At 39.7% G+C, this 25,433-nt stretch overlaps 1 protein-coding gene across 3 annotated transcripts in view; it reads right to left on the bottom strand.

Annotated features, from left to right (window-relative positions):
* XYLB (xylulokinase) overlaps positions 1 to 25,433 on the bottom strand; it is a 140,486-nt gene that overhangs the window by 80,598 nt on the left and 34,455 nt on the right. For all 3 annotated transcript variants that reach the window (XR_005557297.1, XM_039348414.1, XM_039348412.1), the window contains 7 exons: positions 13,568 to 13,686; positions 12,171 to 12,252; positions 11,083 to 11,123; positions 9,820 to 9,935; positions 7,768 to 7,883; positions 6,908 to 6,981; positions 6,048 to 6,144 (listed from right to left, as the gene is read on the bottom strand). Coding sequence is in view for 2 of the 3 variants with exons in the window: in XM_039348414.1 (XP_039204348.1) it covers positions 6,048 to 6,144; positions 6,908 to 6,981; positions 7,768 to 7,883; positions 9,820 to 9,935; positions 11,083 to 11,123; positions 12,171 to 12,252; positions 13,568 to 13,686 (645 nt within the window). In the remaining variant the exon portion in view is untranslated. The remainder of the gene's footprint in view (positions 1 to 6,047; positions 6,145 to 6,907; positions 6,982 to 7,767; positions 7,884 to 9,819; positions 9,936 to 11,082; positions 11,124 to 12,170; positions 12,253 to 13,567; positions 13,687 to 25,433) is intronic.

Below are 25,433 nucleotides of genomic sequence, written 5' to 3'. Positions count from 1 at the left end.
CTTTTGAACGGAGATACATGAAAACAACCTTAACAACTGTTTTGAAAGTGGCTGAAGAAGGCTAAACTTTTCCTGAGATAGACAGCACAATATCTTTTTGACTTAAACGTTGGCTTGTAACAAATCCTAAGGCAGACTTAGCAGAAGCATCCAAACAAGACACAAAGCACTTTATAATCTTTACTTTAAAACGTTGGCTAGCATGCAGAGTTTGACTAGTAGTAAATCCTTGCCAGCAGATGCTTGTCAATATGCAGATAAACTTTATCATGCAGTGGCTACTTGCAGAGTTAACAGCGAACAAACAAAACAATGCATCTGAATCACACCTTCTTTGAAACGCTGTCTGCCAAACAGATACGCTGACTTTACTTTGCAGGCGTTTGAAGGAATTTAGCCACATCCAATTACTATTTGCCTTTATAAAGCTGATATGAACTCTGAGCATTCTTTTACTTGCAAGAGAATCTTTACTTTGCTTCCTTAAACTGTTGCAGATCAGAGGAAAATTAATCCTATCAATTTACTATTTGCCTTTACAAAGTTGATATGGGAGGAGTCTCTAAAGGGCATTGGGAGACTTCCTGGACACAAGCCAGATGGGAATGCCTTTGTTCATCCAGCCTCATGGCCCCTAGCCACATGGCTTGGAGATCTTATACTTATGCCAGCATGTGATGCTTATGCAGAAGAGGAGGGGAAAATCCATTATCAATTTACTATTCTGCCCAGACAGAACAACTTGCTTCTATGTTCAATCTAAGGCAGATAGACAATTCAATAAAAATAATTATAAAACAGATGTTTATTCAAAGTAAATACTTGCTTTTACGATGTTACTTCTGTATATTACATCTCTCTGTTCATTTCCATAGGTAAAAGAATGATGCTCTCTTCCATACCATTTTTATAACGGCGGAGGTTCATCGGGTGACATCTGATGGCCCATGCTTCTTTCAGACAAAGACATTCCAATCTGGCTTGTGTCCAGGAAGTCTCCCAATGCCCTTTAGAGACTCCTCCCACTGACCCATTAACAAATCAGCATTTAACCCAATAACTGCCAGATATTCTAACATACTGATACATGCTCACTAGTTAGGGTTACATAGAGCTATAACGGTCCAGAACACCCAGAGTTCAGTTGTCTGACGACAGAGGGAATCGCTCCGTCATTAACTTCAAACAGTCGCTAAATGATCAATTGTAACGATGTGCAGGTAGTCCTCAACTTATAATAGTTCATTTAGTGACTGTTACAACAGCACTGAAAAAAGTGACTTATGACCATTTTTCACACTTACAACCTTTGCAGAATCCCCGCAGTCACATGATCAAAATTCAGATTTTGGGCCACTTATGACAGTCGCAGCGTCCCGGGGTCACGTGATCCCCTTTTGCAATCTTTTTACAAGCAAAATGGGAAAGCCAGATTCGCCTAACAATCACATTATTATCAACTGCAGTGATTCACTGTGGCAAGAAAAGTGGTAAAATGGGGCAAAGTTCACTTAACAACTGTCTCGTTTAGCAACAGAAAGCTTGGGCTTAATTGTGGTCGTAAGTCGAGGACTACCTGTATTGTGTTTCTAGCCAAGTAATTCTGGGGCCATATGCCAAACACTTGTATTTTGGGATCCATCAGTACTTCCCCACTATTATGTTATGAAGTCATGAGGAATTTCACCTCTCCCATGGTGAGAGTATCGAGGTTAATTTCCACCAGTCTCCCTCGGGATCTCTTGCCCATCACTTGATAATCTTGAAAAGCTCATTTTACATTTTTAAAGAAAAATAAAGTACCCCAGCTATTGGCCTTCTGTTATCAACTTGAAAATACAAAGAAATTATCTTCAAAGAGATAAGAGATGAACTGAGGAATAAGATTCTAGTTAATAGGTGAATCTTAACTATATCCTGCAGAGGCTCCAGCATTTCCTTCACAGGGCAAGGAAGAGCAGAATAAATTATACAAAAAAGGCAGACCGAATGTATTTGCATAATAAATTCATTACATTCCATATGCTCATATGGTAGATGCATGGTATTTTCTTAGCATATGGGCTGGGTTACCTTGGTGAAGGATTTATTTTTAGCAACTCAACAATTTGATCCCTGAGAACTTTTGCAAAACTCTGGGGAGACCAAGAAACAAAGCCTCCAGACATTTTCACAGTAAATCCAATTAAATCATTGACTACAGTTGTTACACACCATTTTTAAAAGAGAGGAAGGGAGGCACTTAACACACACACACACACACACACACACACACACACACACATGCCCCCCCCCCGCCAAAAAAAGACAATAAATAAATAAACAAAACTATCACCCAAACCCACACATGGAAGTACCTTTTGTAGGAAAAAATGGACAGAACAGGCTCAAACTCAAATATAACATATATTAATAAATCAGCTAGTAAAAATTGAGCCAATTTGGCCTACTGGTTAAGGCACCAAACTAGACACCAAGAGGCAGTGAGTTCTAGTCCTGCCTTAAGCATGAAAACTGGCTGGGTGACTTTGAGCCAGTCACCAGAGATAGAATTCTAGTCCCACCTTAGGCATGAAAGCCAATTAGGTGACTTTGGCCCGATCACCAGGAGATGGTGAGTTCTAGTCCCTCTTCAGATCTGAAAGCCGGCTAGGTGACTCTGGGCCGATCATGAGGAGATAGTGAATTCTAATCCCGCGCAGGCCTGAAAGCGGTCAGTCATTCTCTCTCAGCACAATCCAGTTGTTGTGGGGAAAATAGGAGAAGGAATATTAGATATTTTTGATGCCTTGGGGTAATTAAAAAAAAAATTAATGAAGCTGGCTCAATAAATAATTAAATAATAACAGGAAGAGTTAAATATCAATAGTTTCAATTGCTCCCTCCACGCTGGCTATGGAATTCTGGGAGCTGATCTTAAATTCCGCTCATCTTAAATTTGCCAAGTTTGAAAAATACTACTTCAGACTGAGGTGAAACATGACACAGAACATCTTTGAAGGATTTTCTCTGTCATCTTAGATTAAGAGGAACACAAAGTTACTGGGGGGCGGGGGGAAAGCTGTATGTTTTATGCTTTGTAATTGGAAACTAGCCCCGATATTCATCTGAACAGATAAATAGGAGGGATTAAATGACCAAACGAACATATAAAACAGCCATGACATGGGATCTAATGCCCTCTCCTGGACAGAAAAAGTCCTTAAATATGAGACGATGACAAACATTGAACAGTGTTAAGATTATATTCCCATAACACTATTTCATAATACTGTTGTGCAGCTAGATCTTATATAACACCCTGGAAGGAAAGTACTTAAATTGTGCTAAAATCCTCTCCATCAATATTAGAACAACTATCAACTTATTCCAAATTTTGCTTTCAATAGCCAAACACTTCTAAGGAATTTTTTAAAAAGCCAACACCATTTATATATCTCAGGCATATCACATTCTAATGTATATTTGTTCAGAATCTGAACTGAATTGAATTGAATACTTTATTTGGCCAAGTGTGATTAGATGCAAAAGGAATTTGTCTCTAGTCCATTCGGTGTACATGCAAAGCAGCAGAGAGAATAATAATAATACCACCAATAAAAGGGAGAAGCAAAGAAGATAATAATAAGGAACAACAACAACAATAATAAAAACAGTAGTAGTAGTAGTAGTAGTAGTAGTAGTAGTAGTAGTAGTAGTAGTAATAATAATAATAACAACAACAACAACAACAACAACAACAAGCAGCGGCATGACAAAGTAGCAACAATGGTGCATTGGAAGATCTGCAAAAAATATCATTTGCCTGTAAGCAAAAACTGGTGGGATCATAAAATAGAGAAAGTCATAGAAAATGATAAAATTAAACTGCTCTGGGACTTCAGAATTCAAACAGACAAGCACCTGCAACATAACACCCCAGACTTAACAATTGTCGATAAGAAAGACAAAAAAGTCTGGATAGTGGACGTGGCAGTGCCTGGAGATAGCAGAATAGAAGAGAAAGAACTGGAGAAGATAACAAAATACAAAGACCTACAAATAGAAATAGAAAGACTGTGGCAAAAGCAAGCAAGGGTAGTACCAATAGTCATAGGCTCCTTGGGTGCAATCCCAAAACAACTGGAGCACCACTTGAACACCATTGGCATTGACAAATTCGCTATTAGTCAATTGCAAAAGGCGGCCTTGCTAGGAACTGCTTCCATCCTGCGACGATACCTGTAATACCATCAAACATCCACATCTGCCTATCCCAGGTCCTGGGTAAGGACTCGATAGGTAGACAAAATGCCAAATCCAGTCTGAACATCTGGCTGACTGTGCGATGATCCACAATAATAATAATAATAATAATAATACAGCCACACTATTTGTGATAATATCTGGTTGTTCTATTTAGCTAAGATGAAGTCTAAATAATCGACTCAAAAACTCACATACATCGGAAAAATCATGGCACACTCAATTAGCTCATTGACTTGTATTTCCTGACATGTTTCACTACTTCAACTAAGAAGGAAGCTACAAAGAACAGGAAAAGCTGCTGAGATTGGACACGTGAACAATTTAGGCACCTTAAGGCTGAAGCCTTCACAATGACTGCAGCTGTGAGTAGGTCTTAGCCTGAAGTTTAAAAACCGATTAGGCCTCATGCCTAAACACCACATTGATTTCTTTTAATTCCTGCTACAGGGGTGCTATTCCTCTATAAACCATTAATGGATACGCTAAGAGCTCTACAGAGTTAGGGTCTGTAAAACCCAGGTTCATCAAAACACACTTGCAAGCAGATATTAACCAGTTTTAGTGCCATGAAGTAATCCTCTCTTGAATTAACTCAGCAAGGAATTTCCCCATGGACATAACTGCTTGAAAAAATTTGGGCAGCCCACAGAATCTGTCTGCCTATAGCCCAGTAATCTCAAATAGTCATATGGATAAGAAGAAGACTGAAGACAATTCTGAAGACCAGAATATGAGGTCTCCTTAGTAAATCACAGGTCTCATTTGCCCCAGTGAATCAGCCCTTAATTTGGAGATATCCACAGGAGAGAGGACAAGATGAATTTTGCACCAACACAAGTTTGGCCCCTTTTGTGCATGAATCTTGACACCCTACAGACATATGAACGGGCCAGAGTTTGCAATGCAATGTTCATCTAATCTTAATAAAGGATCTCTGGATACTGCTGCTTCTCTAAACCAGAACCGTTAATTTCAAATTAAAGTATGCTTTAATTAACTGAATGTATTTTGTTGCTGTTTATCAGTGCTACCTTTCAGCTCCAGGTGTACAATTTATTAACATTTTAGAAACCATTATTAATATTGATATGAGCTTTTTCTTATCTTTAACGGTATTCATTCATCTATTTATCCATCCATCCATTTATTTATTTATTTATTTATTTAGATCTCCACACCTCTCATCTGACTTAAGTGACTGTAAGGCCCTTGGTGCTCTCTGAACTTGGCTGTTTTCTTGATGATTTTTCATCACCCAACTAGGTAACATCATCAGCGCTAGAAGAGAGAGGTGTTTGCTCTCTGTTTATATCAGTGGTTCTCAACCTTTTTAATGCCACGACCCCCAACCGGTCGTAAGTCGAGGACTACTCAACCGGTCGTAAGTCGAGGACTACTCAACTGGTGCAGCACCGTTTGCAGAATGGGACTTTTGGCGGGCTCAGCAGGGCAGAGACAGCCTGGACAATTCCTATTGGCTTTTGAAAGCCAATAGAATTAGACTCTGTTTAAGAGTCTAAGGAAAAGGGGGGAAAAAATGGTGGACTGCATTGTTTGGCGACCCCCGTGAAATGGTCGTTCGACCCCAAATGGGGTCCCGACCCACAGGTTGAGAACCACTGGTTTATATACAAGTGGCTTTTCTGCCAAATATTGGTGGGAGTGTTTTCTTCTTGACTGTTCATTGATTAGGCTGTGGCTTACAGCTTCAAGGAAGAACAACCCACTTCTCAGAGATGAGAAGGCAACATTTGCCACTTTAATCAGATCTCCCTTTACCCAGATGTAAAGAAACTCACGTATTTTGTAGCCCAGCTTTTCTGCATGGATCCTTTTGGCCATGAACTGTCCTTCAATCAAGGCCCGTATTTCCACGTCCTTAGGGAACGCTGGTATCTGAAAAGAAACTGAACATCTAAGCCTCCAATGCAATCTGTTTTGGGCAGGCAGCTGGAGCACTACAACCATTCATTTAGTGACCATTTGAACTTACAACTCTGAAAAATGTGACTTAACAACTGATCCTCACATCTACAACCATTGCAAAATCCTCACAGTCACATGATCAAAATCCGAGTGCTTGGCAACAGGCATATATTTAGAACTGTTGCAGCATCCCGGGATCATGTGATGGCCATGCAACTTCCCAGCTGGCTTTCCATAAGCAAAGTCAGTTGGGAAAACTGGATTTGCTTAATGACTGTATGATTCACTTAACAACCAAGGCAATAAAGTTTGTAAAATCGGGTGTGACTCACTTAACAGTTACAACAGAAATTCTGGCCTCAGTTGTAGTCTTAAATCGAGAACCACCTGTATGGTGCCTTTGCAGATTTCTCAACACCTGGATAGTTACTATTTGCAACAGTTGTTCAGTCACACACCTGCAAACCTCCGAGAAGATTACAACAACCCCAAAGACTGCTTGTAAATCATCTGTTAATTTGTGAACTAATTGGTGTATTCTGGGTGTTGAAATCTAAAACATCTTAAGGGCATCTCATGATGGAAAGCTGAGGCCTCAAAAAATTAAGGAATAGTCTTGGACTGTTCACTTCAGGAAAAGCAAAATCAGAAGCTGGCAATTTTACAAGTAAAATCAAGCTTCATATATAGGAAATCTGGAGTAACCCATAAATGCACATGTAAGGACTCTTACCTTGGCATTGCTGGCATCAAATCTGTGAATTCCCACAGCTTCTGGTGTAATTTCCCTCACATCAAAATAAAAACCTAAATCAAATATTAGAAAAAATAAACTTAGACTTATTCAGTCATAAGTCTTCAAAGGATTACAGTTAAATAAATGTCAATCTCCCCTAAGATTTTTTGCATTTTGTTGCATTTAACAGGTAGTCCTGGTGTTAAATGAAGTATTGCTAACTAGAAGCACAACTATGTTTACTTCAGCTTTCCTTTGCTTTACAAACCTGCAAAGATCATAAATGCAAGAATTGGTCACTAAGTTACTTTTTCATCATGAAGCCCTTAGTCCTCTCTATGTTTGCTTGTTTGCTTACAGACATTTCATTACCTAACTAAGCAACATCATCAGTGCTAGCGAGTGTGGGGTTCGTTCCCTGTTTATTATACACAGTAGCTTGCCTTGCCAGGATGGAGGGATGTTTCTCTTCTTAGTAGTTCCCACATTAGAATATTGTGTTCTGTTTATTTATCTGGTATTAATCCCTATTTATTTGGGTGTTGACTGCTGGAGAGGATTTGTTCTGATCTTTTTGTTTTCTTCCTAGCTTTTTATTGCCTCTTTTGAATGTACAAATATGGTTTATTTCAACCAGACAAAAGCAGACAGCCAGCACGCTGGCTGGGGAATTGTAGAAGTCCATGCGTCTCAAAGATGCCAAGGTTGAAAAACAAAGGGTCAGTTAGTTCCAGCCAAGCCATCTGATGAGACAGGCAGAAGCACTGACTCTCCTCCAATTGCTTCTTTCCTGGAATAAATCCCACCTAACTAGAGGATGGGGAGGGGGGGAATTATAAATCTTCCAAGATACCTACCCACCTTTCCACCGTTTCCAGCAGCTGTTGACTCAAGAACTGCTGAGAATTCTTCCCACGAGCCCAACGCAAACTCATCTCTAATCTTCTCTCGCATCAAGGAGCCATTCTTGTAGCTAAAACAAATAACAATACATGACTTCTTTGATTTCTCCAAGAGGTTTAGTCAGAATTCTGAAGCAATATCGTTTTATTATCTGGCGTTAGAAAATCAGAAAGTAACTGCAGGGCTGCCAAGTAGCAGTGTGGATCTGAAGAAAAAGCCTATTTTCACAAATGTATATTGATACCAAGGCCAGAGGCTTCCTGATGCTTGACTCCATCATATTAAACTTAAGTGTGTAAGAAATGAAGGACTAGTTTTCAACTGATGCCACTGCATCCCAGGATGCTGCTCCCTTAATCCCCTAGTCCAGGGGTAGGCCACCTTGGCTCTTTTATGACTCGCGGACTTCAACTCCCAGAATTCCTGAACCAGCAGACTTCAACTCCCTTTCCCCTCAGCATGGCTGGCTCAGGAATTCTGGGAGTTGAAGTCCACGAGTCATAAAAGAGCCAAGGCTGCCTACCGCTGCCCTAGGCAATATGGCCGATGGAGAACCATGGAGGGCTAACGCCTCTGCAATTGGAGAAGATTGGACATAAATATTCTCCTCTACAGTCCAATTTACTAAGTCTCTAGTGGAGAAAGATAATGTATGCAACATTATTTTCATACACCCAATCTTTTTACAAATTTATAAGAGTTTAGGTGTCTTCCACTGCATTAGTAATAGTGGTAGTCAAGCTATCCAAAGCAAGAAAAAGTGTAATTAAACTTCTTCAAAGAAAGATCTTTTACTAATTTTTACAAATTAAGCAAAACTAATTAATAAGTAATCTGAATAAATGGATTATTCATTGCAATTTCCTCTGTGAAGTCATCAGTTTTTCCCTGACACAGGTGGTCTTCCACTTACAACTGTTCATTTAGCAAATGAAAAAAGTGACTTACAATCATTCTTCACACTTAAGACCATCACAACATCCCCAACATGGTAAAAATTTCACAATCACATGAATTTTGATCATGTAACTATGGGGATTTACAATATTTGCAGTATCCCGGTGTCATCTGATCACCATTTCAACCTTCCCAGCTGGCTCTTAATGGGGAAAGCCAGATTCTCTTCACAACCATATTGTTTACTTAGGAACTGCAGTGATTTGCTTAAAAACTATAGCAAAAGAAGGTTGTAAAATCAGGCATGACACACTTAGCAATGGAAATTCGGGTCTCGACTGTGGTCATAAGTTAAGCACCACCTATATACAACTGAGGATGCAAAGATCTATAATAACGGAATGATTCATGCTATAATCTTCATTTCTGAGTAGTAAAGAATTTAGAATAAATTAACTAAGTGTATTTTCCTGTTGCAAACAGGCCTTTCTTGACATGGATTCTTGTAAATTGAGACGTCTATCCTCAACATTCTAGCCAATCAGACTGATCTACAAATTGCAATCCCTATTAAATCTAGACTTCAACTTTAGACATTAGTGGCATAATTTTGAGAACTGCCATCCCAATTACGGGAATATAAAATCCAGTCTGGAATAGCTTAAAGCGGTCATTCTTTTTTCCCCAAGGTTGAGAAGCTGTCCAAGAAAAGTAGGGAGTTGTCTTACTATGTTTCAGAGAGTTGATGCAGAAACATCTTGTAAGAAAGCCAGTTTGATCTAGTGCTTAAGGCACCAAGCTAGAAACCAGGAGATTGTGAGTTCTAGTCTCGCCTTAAGCATGAAACCCAGCTGGGTGATTTTGGGGCCAATTCTCTCTCTCAACCCAACCTATGTTAAGAGTTAAGTGGAGAAAGTAGGAGAAGAATGGTATGCTCACCACCTTGAGTGATTTATTAATATAATAAGGCAGGATAAAAAATAAATAAAAACAAGCTCCGAAGTGCCTTTTGAAAATGAGATCTAAAGCATTAAAGAATTAAAATAAATGACAGAAATGATGCCTTTAACAAAGCTACTCTGACACGTCATGTAGTAGAAGGCACGCACCAAAGCAGGGCCATAAATGCTTGTGAATCAACTGGATTACAGAAAATGTGACCTTCCAAAGCAGGGTTTGGCTCTTTAATCCAGAGAAACAGGGTATCACTAGTGCCAAGGCTAATCTGGGGAAGAAAATAATCAAGATATTAACAGAAAAGCATAAACAGCAATACAGGAATTAAATCAAACCTATGTGTTTGCCGTCTAATTATCTTCAAATTACACATTACAGCAACTGAATTTTTGTGGTATTGGCTTTGCTTACAAGCTTTATATAAAACATTAGAGCAGAAAAAATATTCTAATAGAATCTAAGGATTTATTGTGGAAAATTCATGGCTACATAATCCTCAATGACCAAGAGCAGGGGTCTTCAAACTTGGCAACTTTAAGACTTGTGGACTTCAACTCCCAGAATTCCTCAACCAGCCAGGGCTGGCTGAGGAATTCTGGGAGTTGAAGTCCACAAGTCTTAAAGTTGCCAAATTTGAAGATCCCTGACCAAGAGCAATGTCAGCTGGGGCCTAAAGCTGCACTCCAATCACACATCACCAAGCAAGTTTTCCCACCATTTATGCAGGCAGTCCTCGACTTATAACAATTTATTTAGCGATCGTTCGGAGTTACAATGGCACTGAAAAAAGAGACTTATGGCCCTTTTTTACACTTACAATCATTGCAGCATCCCCATGGTCACATGATCAAAACTGAGCCGCTTGGCCACTGACCCCTATTTATGATGGTTGCAGGATCCCGGGGTCATGTGATCCATTTTTGCAATCTAAATCACGGGTAGGCCACCTTGGTTCTTTTATGACTCGTGGACTTCAACTCCCAGAATTCCTGAGCCAGCCATGCTGAGGGGAAAAGGAGAGGTTTCTAAGCTGAGCCATGCTGGCTCAGGAATTCTGGGAGTTGAAGTCCACACGTCATAAAAGAGCCAGGGTTGCCTAACCCTCCACTAAACAAACTATCATAAGTCAAGGAGATCTATAAATGAATAATGGTAATAAACTAGTGCGCGGAACGTGACAAAGCAATGCCCACTTCTGTGCTGAGGTAGATCATGAAATTTAGCTTCTCTAGATGCTGCTCATCAGCATAGCAAGGAAAAGCTTTACGGATAGGCCTGCATCTATTCCAGCAAAATCAATGGGATCCGAGTAGATAACTTAGAGGTGCTCTCTAAGCATCATGAGAGCATGGATCTCAAAATTCCTAATCCAATTAACAACATGGAGGTTAGTTAATGAAGATGGTGACACCTACTGCTATGTCGCCTTCAGAAAGTCTCATTCCGGCCAGAGACGCTGAAAATGCAAATATAGAAGCTCAGTTAAAGAATAGAGTACTCCAGGGGCCTTCAAACTTGGCCCTTTTATGATCTGGACTTCCAGAATTCCTCAGCCAGGTACACCCTTGAGATGACTATTAGTGAGCAGAGACTGATTTTAGGCAGGCAATGAAAGAGGAGGATAGACCTAACCAAAAACTGGCTAGGTCGGGAAGCCTGGGGGAAGTATTAAGGCAGGGGTCTTCAAACTTCATACCTCAGCCAGGTATGCCTGAAGCTGAGGAATTCCGGGAGCTGAAGTCCACAAGTCATAAAAGGGCCAAGTTTGAAGGTCCCTGGAGTATGCAAAGCATACAAATAAGAAATTACTCATTCTGAATCCTCACAGAGATCAATAATACCGACATCATCTATTATCAACTGAAGTTCTAGTCACGTGATTCTAATAGGATCTAAGTACAGATAGTCCTCAACTTACAACTGTTCATTTGTAGGCTGATTACAACTTATCCTTACAACTTCAAACGTTTGAAGTTATATTTGAAGCAAGTATCGAAAAAAATTAACTGCAACTTTTGCAGCATTGATCAGAGTCACGTGATTGGACACTTGGTGATCAGCCTGCATTTACAACTGTTACAACATCATGTGATCACTATCTGCAACCTTCCCAGCTGGCTTCCCACAAGCAAAATACATGGGGGAAGCTGGATTCGCTTAACAACTTTCATGATTCACTTAAGAACCATGGCAAAAAAGGTCATAAAATCAGATGCGACTCAGTGAACAATTGTCTTGCTTAGCAATGGAAATTCTGGTGCCAGTTGTGGTTGTAAGTTGAGAACTACTTGTAGATCTTTCTTCTTTGGATGGCTGCATTGGATTAAAATTTGAGAATACCAAGGTTTATCCAGGAAAACTCTGCTTTAACACATGGCTGAAGAAATTGTTCATAGAGAAAATTTTTCCTACAGAACAATTATACAGACAGTTCACCTGCCTTCTCAAAATAAAACTGAACAAAAAATAAAGTTCCTTGCCTCAGAATTTTAAACCTCCTTACCTGGATTGTCTCCAGTAAAGGCTACTATTTGGCAGGCAGGATTAAATCCAAATCGTTCAGTGTAATAGGGTGAAATTAAACCCTAAAAGAATGAAATTTAACAATTATTTTTAAAAACAAATGATATAGCTATTTGATTTCAGAACAATGGATTTTGAATAGAAAAACTAAGACTCCATTTCAAAGAATGATCTTCCCTTCCAGGGTAACAGTTCCCAAACCCCTTGGAAGAAAATCAAAATGACTCTGGCAGTTTGAATTTGCAAAAGATTAAATATGTTTTTATTTCCTTATTACAGGAAACCAGACAAGGTTGTTTTTTTAAAAAAAAATCTGGTTTGTTTTTCACCAAACTTAACAATCTTGGAAACATCCATTTCCAAAACAATACTCAACCATCCTAATGTTGACAACAGAGGCGGTTTCATCTAGTCATTATAAAGCATCATTCAGCATTAAGCAATGGTGGGTGGGTGGGTGGATAAATAAGACAGATGGGCGGATGAATGGGATGGATAGATGGGTGCATGGGATAGGTGGGTGGGTGGGTGGGTGGATGGATGGATGGGTGGGTGGATAAGTTGGTCCGTGGATGGGTGGGTGGGTGGATGGATGGATAGATGAATGGATGGATGGATGAATGGGTGGATGAATGGATGAACAGATAAATGGGTGGATGGATGGGTAGATGAATGGATGAATAGATGAATGGGTGGATGAATGGATAGATAAATGGATGGATAGATGGATGGGTGGATGGATGGATAGATGAATGGATGGGTGGAGGGATGGATAGATATATAAATGGATGGATGGATGGGTCAGTCAGTCGATGAGATGGTGGGTGGGTGGATGGATGAATGGAGGGATGGTCGATAAGTGAATGGATGAGATGGATCGGTGGATGGATGGATGGATGGATGGATGGGTCGGTGGATGGATGGATGGATGGGTGGGTGGATGGATGGGTGGGTGGGTGAGTGGGTGGGTGGATGGATGGATGAGTCGGTCTGTGGGTGGATGGGTGGATGGATGGATGGATGGATGGGTCAGTCAGTCGATGAGAAGGTAGGTGGATGGATGGATGGATGGATGGAGGAAAGGAAAGAAGGAAGAAAGGAAGGAAGGAAAGAAGAAGGAAGGAAGGAAGGAAGGAAGGAAGGAAGGAAGGAAGGAAGGAAGGAAGGAAGGAAGGAAGGAAAGGAGGGAGGGAGGGATAGGATGAGATGGGAGTGCAGACAATCACCAAAAGTCAGTACTAACTCATAGGAATAATAACAATAAATCTGTAGCATAGAATTTCCCATTGCCGCTCCAAATACAAGCAGAATCTACAGATTTAATTCTGATTTCTCCCACTGTTAAACTCATCTTATTTGTTCCACAGTTAATCATACCAGTATTTTGCTTGAGGGCACAGGTTGGCCCAGTTTCTTTCCCAACTGGGGTGCACAAGCATCAAGGCAGACTGGATTCCAAACTTTTTCCCGAATCTGCAATAAATTCATGCCAGATCCTGCAAGAGGAAAATACAATTCTTTTCCAACAGATCCCTTCAAAAAGTAATCTGTAGATTGCAGATGTGCAGAGAGGAATGTAAAGAGAGGAAGGAAGATGAAAAACAGGTTAACCTAGAATTTAAAATCTGCGCATTTACCATTACACAAGATTGTTCTCATTATCTGCTTAATGCTATTATTGGTGTATCGTTTATGATTATCAGGCACATTCTAGGCATATGAAGCTTGCAGAGTAAGTCGGACCTGAGAACAAAAAAACTATCAGGTAAACAAAACAAAAAAAAAGACAGGCTAACAATCCTCCCAAAAAAGGCATATTGAGCAGGACAACTGTTATCAAAACAAACAACATATTTTGCTTTCAAGTGGCAGCATTAAATTGCCAAAGAAGGCAACAGAAGTTACAGGTAGTCCTTGACTTACGACCGCAATTGAGCCTAAAATTTCTGTTGCTAAGCAAGACAATTGTTAAGTGACTTTTGCCCCACTTTATGATCTTCCTTGACTCAGTTGTTAAGTGAATCACTGCATTTCTTAAGTTAATATCATGGTTGTTAAGTGAATCTGGCTTCCCCATTGACTTTGCTTGTTAGAAGGTCGCAAAAAACATGAACCTGGGACACTGCAAAAGCTGTAAACATGAATCAGTTGCGAAGCGTCTGAATTTTGATCATGTGACCATGGGGATGCTATGATGGTCAAAAGTGTCATAATTTACATTTTTAGTGCTGTTGTAACTTGGAACACTCACTAAACGAATGGTTGTAAATCAAGGCTACCTGTACAAGTTTTTGTTATGCAGTTATTTGAAAGTAGGAATATTTCTACCAAGAAGCCTTGCCTTGCAGAATATGGGTACCCCAGAATTTGGGACCAGAACCTCCATCTCTAAGCAATGCAGTCATTTGATGAATGATCACGTGACTATGTCTGATTTTACAATCTTTTTTAACCTGTTCATTAATAGAATCATGTGGTTGTTAAGTAAATCCAACTTTCCCTATTGACTTTGCTTGCAGGGAGCTAGCTAGGAAAGTTACAAATAGTGATTACATAACCGCAGAACACGGCAGCCGTAGTCAACAAAACGGTTGATTGCCAAGTGCTTGAATCACAAGGTATGTGATGACAGGGATATTACCACTGTTGAAAATGCGAAGACAGGTCATAAATCAATTGTTTCAACAATACCATAAGTTCAAATGATTGGTAAATGAATGGTTTTAAGCTGAGGACCACCTGTACAGATTCCATCAAGGGAAGTACATGATTGCAAAGGTTACTGTAATGATCAAAGAAAACAAAATGCAATTCACAACCTCTTAGCTATTTAGTGGATGGACAAGATAGAAGCTAGGAGCTCTTTATTCATCTACTGGATCAATGTTCATTCTTTCACCTTGTCTGCCTTATTTCTTTACCTGAGGTCATCCATTGGAATACCCCACAAGAAATCTTCCAGGCAACTAAGCAAATTTTTCTATTCCAAATCTGGGCGATCTCTATGTCTATAGCCACTTAGTTTTGTGATCCAAGCTGTGAAGAACTGGGGGAGGAGTCAAGAAAGGCTTAGGAAATAGTTAGAGAAAATGTTGGCAGATATCCTTCTAACAAAAATTTAAGTGCCCTTAGCTATGCTAGGGTTTTTGTGAAGTCCCGTAGCTTTCAATGAGAAACAATCTGTCCTGGATGATAATCCAAAGAGATTCCAAGAACACAAATACACATGGACATAAATTTGAGAAGACGCTAAAATTTGAGAAGAGTCAGAAATCTCTATAGCAGAAGGAGACTGACTGTCTCATTGTGATGATCAAAATCTCAATAATATGAAACTGAGCTTTAGTTCAGTCCTCTTCAACCATAAGCCTTCCAGATTTGCATTAATTCCAGGTTCTGCAATCAACAGTTACAGGTTTCCACTGGACTAGACAATGGAGCTTAGAAAAAGGAAGACCATTAACATCTTTGAAAACTTTCTTTGTACAGTAGGGGGGGGGAATTACATTGTCTTGTCTTTCTGCTTTCTCTCTTGTCTCTACTCTTTTTTTTGTTTGTTTTTAAAGCTGTGAAGCCAAATATTTGTTTTTTCCATTCCCTTTCTTTTTTCCTTTCCTGCTTTCTCAGTTTCAGGCAAACTCCCTTCGTTCTTCGCATCAGAGAAAGAGGCAAATCTTTCCTGGTAGAGGCTGCTAGTTATGGGATCTCCAAAGAGCAGAACGGAGAAAAGCTAGACAAACTGCAGTCCCCAGAGGTTTATTCCTACCCTCTTCTCCATCCCCATTGAATATAGAAGCCTTAAATCTGCTCTTCCCTGGAGCCCTGCCAGTTCCCCAGTTACTACTGGAAGAAAGAGACATTGGAGTGTCATGCCAACTGGCACAAGGCTGAGCTGGTTCTCCTGCCACAGACCAGAAAGCAATTAGCAGGCAGGCAAATTGCCATGGGCACTTGCTCAGTCCAAAAATGAGGATTATGAACACTTTCCAAGGCAGGTGGGAGCTATTTGACAGATCCCATTTTCTCCTCTGTCTGCAGGATATAGCATTTCATCATTTAAATGATGATGCCTCCTTAAAAATGCAGCCCCTAACAACCAGCTGAAACATTTCCAATCCAAAATCGAGTTTTAAAACTTTCATTTGTCTGGGTAATGCAAAAGGAAACAGGAAGGAAAGAAGAGTGATTCTGGAGACAGGGACAGAATGTTTTTTCAAGTAAGGAGTTACCTGAAAGAATCTGAATGAACCTTGTAGAGAGAAGGACAAAAAACCCAGCACTATTAACAATTGTAGGATGATGCCAAGCAAAATATTAGGGGACTGGAGGCTAAAACATATAAAGAACAGTTGCAAGAAAAAGATATGTCTAAGGATAGGGGAGACATGATAACATGTTCCAATATCACAGGGGCTGCCACAAAGAAGAGGGAGTCAAGCTGTTCTCCAAAGCACCTGAAGGCAGGACAAGAAGGAACAGAGGGAAACTAATCAATCTAGAAAAAAGGAGAAATTTCCTAACAGGAGAACAATTAATCAGAGGAATGGCTTGCCTTCAAAAGCTTTGGATGGTCCAACGCTGGAGGTTTTTAAGGAGAGATTGGACAGCTATTTGTCCAGAATGATATAAAGTTTCCTGCCTAAATAGGGGATTGGACTAGAACAGAGGTCTGCAACCTTGAGAACTTTATGACTTGTGGACTTAAGCTCCCAGAACCTCTGGGAACTGAAGTCCACAAGTCTTAAAGTTCTCAAGGTTGCAGTCCTCTGGACTAGAAGACCTCCAAAGTCCATTCCACTTTGTTATTCTATTACTCTGTCACTCTTCTGTATGGAAAGCAGAAAAGAAATGGATACTGATCGAAAGGGAATGGATCCCTTATGTTTAACACAAGTCTCCCATCATGAAAATGACAAGAAAAAGAGGTTGGGTGTGTTCATTCTCATGAACACAAATAGGACAAATAGCCTTTTCAAAAGAGGCCCACAGCAACAAGAAATTGCCATGTCACCTCCTTTAGCATTACAGGTAGTCCTTGACCTATAACCATTCATTTAGCAACTGTTCAAACATATTACAGCACTGAAAAAGGTTACTTATGATCGGTCCTTTCATTTATGACCGTCACAGCACCCCACAGTCACATCATCAAAATTCAGGCATTTAGCAATCAGTTTGGGATGATGTGATCACTATTTGTGGTGTTCCCAGCCAACAAGCAAAGTCAATGGGAAAAGGTAGACCTACATGATTCACTTAACTGCAGTGATGTACTTAACAATCCTAGCAAAAAAAAAGGTTGTAAAATTGAAAGCGACTCACATAACAACCGGCTTAGCCATAGAAATTCTGTTCCCAATTGTGGTTGTAAGTCAAGGACTTACCTGTAGCCAGTAGGTCTGTGCAACTCTTCCAATTTGATCTCCCAAAAATGTTTTAGATGGTTCAGGAGAAAGAATACAACACCTGCTTGCAATAGCTTAAAATGGTATTTGTCAATTTTAAGATGAGTGGACCTCTCTTAGAATTCCACTGGCTGCAGAATTCTGGGATCTGAAATCCATCCATCTTAAAAGTTGTCAAGGTTGAAAAATACTGGCTTAAAATAATGTTTTTCTCGCCCAAAATTACATAGCAACTATTTAGTGCAGCCAAGGAGACCTCCCACTTCACCGCAAAGAATAGGCTGATTTAAAATGGTACAGATGGGTACCAATTCATACACCTGCACACTCAAAGCACTTTTTGGAAAACGAATCTGAAGCATTGAAAAAGCCTAATAACCAGCCAAAGTCAATCATGGAATTCTAGAAACGTTGATAGCATTTCCTGCTTAATATATGCTGTCTGGAAGGAGGAAGGAAGGATAACACATAGCCAAGCAATTAAATAGATGGCTAACTCTTTTTTTCTCCTCTAATCCTTTGATCAAATTTATATAGCTGCCCATCTATGAGAACCGACTCTAGGCGGCATACAACAGACGATAAAGAATACTTGTTTACCAAGCTCAGAAATATTTTCTAAAATGGATACAATCTGGGAATATCTCGTACATTTCTGTGAAATTATTTTATTCTCTAGCTGTAAGTGTGCTAGTTGTGAGTAAAAAGAGAAATGTTAACAATATATTAAAGATTAATCAATTATATTTTGCTAAACTTTTGTGGGTTATACTCATTTCATCAGGGGGAGGGACCATGGGAGGAGGAGGAGGAAAGGAAGGAAGGAAGGAAGGAAGGAAGGAAGGAAGGAAGGAAGGAAGGAAGGAAGGAAGGAAGGAAGGAAGGAAGGAAGGAAGGAAGGAAGGAAAAACAAGGAGGAACATGGAGAAGGAATATGAAGGTTGAGGAACATGGAGAAGAAACAAGGAGGAGGAGGAGGAACAACATGGAAGAAGAGAACATGGAAGAGGAGGAGGAGGAGGAACTTGGAGGAATATAAAGGATCAACATGGAGGAAGAGGAACATGGAGGAGGAAACCTAGAAGTCTTAAAGCATTGGTGTCAAACTCGCCGTGTCACATGATGTGTCATGATGTATCGCGACTTTTTTCGCTTTGCCTCTGCATGATGCAACCAGCAGTTTGACACTCCTGTCTTAGAGCAGTGGTTCTCAACCTTTTTAATGCCGCGACCCCCAACCGGTCGTAAGCCGAGGACTACTCAACCGGTCGTAAGTCGAGGACTACTCAACTGGTGCAGCACCATTTGCAGAATGGGACTTTTGGCGGGCTCAGCAGGGCAGAGACAGCCTGGACAATTCCTATTGGCGTTTGAAAGCCAATAGAATTAGACTCTATTCAAGAGAGTCTATTCTATTGGCTTTCAAAAGCCAATAGAATAAAAGGGAGTAGCACAGCTAAGGAAAAGGGAGAAAAAATGGCGGACTGCATTGTTTGGCGACCCCCGTGAAATGGTCATTCGACCCCAAATGGGGTCCCGACCCACAGGTTGAAAACCACTGTCTTAGAGAATTGTGCAATGGTTTTGATAAAAAAAAACTGTAAAGATTCTTGTATGCCTTCAAATAGCTATAAGCCCATTATTATGTGATTTTTTTTCTCTCCTGAGAACTGAGACTTAACAATTGTTTGGGGAAGACAAAGAGGGAGAAACAAGGAGAAAACTCTTCCTGCAAATCAACAGCATTCTTTCCTTCTAAATGTACATCTTCAAGAGCTGAGATCAGGGCTATAAAACCTAGAATAAAGATATTTTCCAGCCTGCCAATGCTAAATCTTTGAACTGCAGCATTCCTAACATGCTGGTTTTGTGCGGAATTAACAACACCTCACGCATGAAGTATGCATGAGTTAAGAGTTTGTTTTTGTCTATTACATCATTCCACAGCTCTTAAAAGCAATGATAATATGGACTTCCGATGAGCAGGAAACGGAGGAGAGAGAAATGAATGAATCCATTAGATGCTGACAGCATGGCTGTAGATTTCTTCTGTAGAAGAAGCACGGGACAAATTAGGAAAGAACTAATTAATTAAACGGATTTGATTTGCATGGAACAAAACTGATCATGTTTAATAAATTGAATCTTGTTTTATCCATCGTTATACACCAGCAAGCTACATAGTAGGGATTTTTTGAGTTGAATACAGGTAGTCCTCGACTTACAACAGTCCATTTAGTGATGGTTCACAGTTATAATGGCACTGAAAAAAAATGACCTACAACCGTTTTTCATACTTACAACCGTTGCAGCATTTTTTGCCTGAAAAAGTGTTTATTTCCAGTTTCTGGCAAAAACACCTATTGCGGAGAACAGATTTACTTAACACCTATGGAATTCATTTAATGACTGCAGACTGCCCATGGTGATTCACTTAACAATTCCCACAAAAATTGTCATAAAATCAGGTCGGTCACATTATGAGCCTCTTAACAACCAGCATGATTTATGACCATAATTCCTGGCTCAATTATGGTCATAAAATGTACTTGGAACTATGCACATAATAGTATCTTTAACTACTATAGACTCTGTTTGTAAATAACAACAGGAATGTACTAGTTTTTATTCTTGTTAATGCATTTTGTAATGTTAGGTTTTCATTTATTTTGAAAGTGTTTGTTAATTAGGTCTAAATCTCAATTCTATCAAAACAAGAAACTGAATTCTGCTCAGTTAAAGTTGACTAGAAGTGTTCAAACAGTGCTAGAAAGAAAAGCCAAATGACTTGGCATCTCAGCATTGTTAAATGAGAAAAGGCAAAAGAAACACAGCACATCTGTAACAAATCTGCAGAAGGCAGAAATTTTCTCACTGTTAAACAAAGTAAACACTTTGCTTTGCTTGACACTTGAAATCCCAGAGTGATATGAAAGCAGACACTTCCTTCTATATACTAATAAAGAGTTGAAAAAATGCAATTATTATACAAATAATAAAACTAGTGTATAACAAGCTGAGTAAGCAGTCTCATTAAAGCAGCTGCATCTTTCCTGAGCGCATATGGTTGTCTTCTGAAGCTGCAGCACAATCTTAGGAAAAGATGCATTTTTTGTTTGTTTGTTTTTCAAATGTAATAGTAATAGTAGTAAAGTTGGAAGGGAGCTTGGAGGTCATCTAGTCCAACCCCCTGCTCAGGCAGGAAACCCTACACCATTTCGGACAAATGGCTGTCCAGTCTCTTCTTAAAAACTTCCAGTGTTGGAGCATTTACTGCTTCTGGAGGCAAGCTGTTCCACTGATTAATTGTTCTCACTGTCAGGAAGTTTCTCCTTAGTTCTAGGTTGCTTCTCTCCTTGATTAGTTTCCACCCCTTGCTTCTTGTCCTGCTTTCAGGTGCTTTGGAGAATAGCTTGACTCCCTCTTCTTTGTGGCAGCCCCTGAAATATTGGAATATCGCTATCATGTCCCCCCTTGTCCTTCTCTTCATTAAACTAGACATACCCAATTCCAGCAACTGTTCTTTATATATTTTAGCCTCCAGTCCCCTAATCCTCTTTGTTGCTCTTCTCTGTACTCTTTCTAGAGTCTCAGCATCTTTTTTACATCGTGGTGTCCAAAACTGGATGCAGTATTCCAAGTGTGGCCTTACCAAGGCATTGTAGAGTGGTATTAATACTTCACGTGATCTTGATTCTATCGATGTGTAAGCCATCCATCTTGACAAAAGTGAGATTCTTAACCAAAGTTGTGTGTCCATCATTCAAGCACTCATCAAATCATTTTCTAACATTTGGATCAGAATTGCAGTAGAGCCTTAAATAAGGAGGAGTCTGGAACCATCATTTATAACTAATAAAAGTTATTAAAAGGCCAGCCAAAAATATGGAACATTCATCCCCACTTTATCTCCCACTAATTGGCCATATCACCACTGAACTTGGTTTCAAAATTTAGTCAGTTCCAAATCTGATTGGCTCATCTCACGAAATCTGTGAAGATGTACAAGCATTCATGTCCCTTAAAAGGACATTTTCTCCCAAAAGAAGCTCACTTTGCCCTAGAGTTAAAAACGGAAGAGATAAATTAATTTCTAGTCTAACCAAGCTTTTAGTCACCTTCAAATGATTTGATGCTGACCCTTAGCATCAATATCTCCTTTGAAGAACAATTATTCTTCAAATTTAATAGCATAAATACCAGAACTTTGGAGGGAGCTGCTGAAAGAACTCTTGATTGCGAGTCAAGTTGGCTTGCAAATCGAATTGTGGTGGAATTCCCAGAAGGGAGGAGCTGCATTCCAGAAAGCCAAGAGACCGCAAAGTTTAGATAATTTGGTTGGGAAAAAGAGAGTTAAGGAGGCTCCTCCCTAGCAATACTGTACAGGTAATCCTCGACTTACAACAATTCATTTAGTGACTTCAAAGTTACAATGGCACTGAAAAAAGTGACTTATGCCTGTTTTTCACAGTTATGATCATTGCAGCATCCCCATGGTCATGTGATCAAAATTCAGATGCTTGGCAACTGCTTCATTCTTACGACCGTTGCTGTGTCCCAGTGTCATGTGATCCCCTTTTGCGACCTTTTGACAAGCAAAGTCAATGGGGAAGCCAGATTCACTTAACAACCGTGTCACTAACTTATCAACTGCAGTGATTCATTTCTTAGCAAGAAAGGTACCGTACTAAAATGGGGCAAAACTCACTTAATAAATGTCTCGCTTAACAGCAGAAAGTTTGGGCTCAACTGTGGCTGTAAGCTGAGGACTAACTTTACTCAGAGTATATCTTTAATGATGAAAGTTTTTGCTTTGGTTTGGGAAGATTTCTGCCTATAGACAAGGATCAATAAAGAAAACTGCTCAGAATGTACAGGTTGTCCTTGACTTACAACCATTGTTTAGTGACTGTTCAACGTTACAACGGCAGTGGAAAAAGTAACTTATGACCAATTTTCACACATGCAAACAATGCAGCATCCCCGTGGTCATGTGATCAAAATTTGGCTGCCTAGCAACTGGTTCTTATTTATAACAGTCATGGTGTCCTTGGATCATGTGATCGCCTTCTGCAAGTCAATGGGAAGCCTCATTCACTTAATGACAGTGTTACTAACTTTTTAATAAACGTAGTGATTCACTTAACAACTGTGGCAAGAAAGGACATAGAATGGGCCACTTGGCCACTATCTCACTTAGCATACAGAAATTTTGGGCTCCTTTGTGTCTCTAAATGGAGAATTACCTGTATTTCTATGTTCTTGAGGCCTGACAGGAATAATTAAATAAATGCTAATGGCAAAGGAAAAGGAAAACCTTCTTAAGCACAAGGTTTGAACCATCCTATAGTGGAATCATCCCTTCTTTAATTTTCATGACACGTTGTCCAACAGTTTAATCAGGCAGAATGTATTTCCAGTGTATAGCATTTTATTTTAACCTTCTGTGAACCCTGTGTTCTTTATGAGCCTGCATGTGTGAGAGAGAGATACACATGCACAAGAACAAAAAAGGGGAAAAGATCCATTCTTCTTGGTTAAACATTAATTAATTACTGTTCTGGAGCAGTGCCCCAAAGTTTCACACCAGAGGTCATCCGTCAGTTCAGTTCTTTGCAGCCACTGTGTGTAGCTACAAAAAAAACAGAAAAGCATCGCCTCTCAGCTTGGGATTCAGCAACAACTACACATCAGGGTCAGTGACTGGATGAAAGGTAGACCCAATAAGCAAATGAACAAAGAAACTCAATAAATAGATCGAATGGAAATACTATCTCCCAGCAAACCCTATTGATTTATTGCTGAGGTAGGCCCAGAAATATAAATACTCTTATATTAGCAGGATTACAGCAAACACAGATAGGTGCATTTAATACACCTAGCTATACTCTTAGCGGATTTTCAAGCATTAAGCAGGTTAGATCCTTGTTAGATCTTGAATGGTATACTACCATGAAACCTAGGCTTGATCCTTGTTAAATCTTGAATGGTATACTACCATGAAACCTAGGGCATGCTAGTCTAGAAGTTATCCTCAACTTACAACTTTAATGGAGCCTCATTAGTCATAACTAATGATGGTTGTAAAACAGGTTGGTCATGTGACGGACCCAATTTTACAACCTTTTTTGCAATAGTAGTTAAGCAAATCCACACTTGTTAAGCAAGTGCCGCATTCATTCAGTTAAGAAGCAACGGATAGAAACTGACCAAGGAGAGAAGCAACCTAGAATTAAGGAGAAACTTCCTGACAGTTAGAACAATTAACCAGTGGAATAACCTGCCTCCAGAAGCGGTGAATGCTCCAACACTGGAGACTTTTAAGAAGAAACTGGATAGCCATTTGTCCGAAATGGTATAGGGTTTCCTGCCTGAGCAGGGGGTTGGACTAGATGACCTCCAAGGTCCCTACCAACTTCATTACTACTACTACTACTACTACTACTACTACTACTACTACTACTAACCAATATGAAGTACCAGTTTTTGTCAAAACCATTGTAAAATGCAGCCATATGGCCGCAGAATGTGGGAATACCTGTCCTAAAGCTGCATTTCCCAAAGGCAACTGGGATTTTCTTGGGGTTTTTTTTTTCCTAGAAAACATTTTGCTTCTCATCCAAGAAACTTCTTCGTTTCTAACTGAAGCTTTTTGGATCAGAAGTAAAATGTTTTCAAGGGGAAAAAAGGCAAGAAAGACCTGTTGCCTTTTTGGAAAAAGCATCTTTGGGACAACTGTGACCTGGATGATTGAGTCTCCACAGACACTAAAATGGCCGTAAAAACAGCCATGTTGCCAAACACTCAAAATTCAGTCACGTGACCACAGAAGGGGCTTGACTATTTGAACTTTGAATCTAAGTGCTAAGTAGCTTCAGGATAAGCCTGACATAACACGCTGGCTGAGGAATTCTGGGAGTTGAAGTCCACAAGTCATAAAAGGGCCAAGTTTGGAGAGCCCTGCTTTAAACAGTTACCAAGCGAATAGTCTTAAATGAAGAACTACTTGTACTAGTTTGAAAAAAAAAATCTAGAAAAGGCAATAGGAAAGCACTTTTGTATTATTATCAAGGAAGCCGGACCAATATGTCCGACTATTTTTCAGCAATCTAGTTCAAATCAAAGAGGACTTCATGAAGATGGCAATACTCGCTTTTCCAGTAGTTGGTGGCAGATCTGGAACTGGCTGAGTCCTCACTGAAAGATTGCTCAGTCAGATCCTTTCAATGTGTGAGAATGAAGTTACCAGATTTTCAAATAATTTGAAAATTCTAGGAAGGTTTCTCTACTCTTTTCTTGAAAGACTTCAAATGAAATCCTTCTAAATCTTAGAAGATTTCTATTTGTTTATCTATTTACAGTATCTTCTCTTCAATCATGTCTGATGAAACCACACAAAGAAATCTCTCTAGAGATTTCTTGGGAAGGTTTTTTCAAAAGCAGTTTGCCATTGCTGCCTTTTTAGGGCTGAGCTAGAAGACCGGTCCAAGCTGGTTTTATACCCTAAGGCAGAATTCAAACTCAGGATCTCATGAATTCTAGCCTGATACCTTCACCTCCACACCAAACTGGCTTTCATCCCTTTTGTTATTTCCACGCAATACAAACTGGTGGATCAAAAAAAATTAGATACACGAGCATCTATTCTGCTAAAGTAAAGGATTATTTCCCAGTTACGTTTTTTAACTTTGCCAAAGAACAGAGCAATAAAGGAATAATCAGAGGCAAATTGGGCCACCTTGAGGATTCATTGGACGGTGGATTCGTGCGTAGTAAATTAATACATCTCCATCCTAGAAGGATGTTACTGATGGTTGATTCAGAAAGTACAATACATC

This window comes from Crotalus tigris, unplaced genomic scaffold (assembly GCF_016545835.1).
Source record: "Crotalus tigris isolate CLP2741 ecotype Arizona unplaced genomic scaffold, ASM1654583v1 scf7180000018151.1857312, whole genome shotgun sequence".
NCBI lineage: Eukaryota > Metazoa > Chordata > Lepidosauria > Squamata > Viperidae > Crotalus > Crotalus tigris.
The sequence above is the reverse complement of the archived record's forward strand: the minus strand, read 5'-3'. Positions and strand labels throughout refer to the sequence as shown.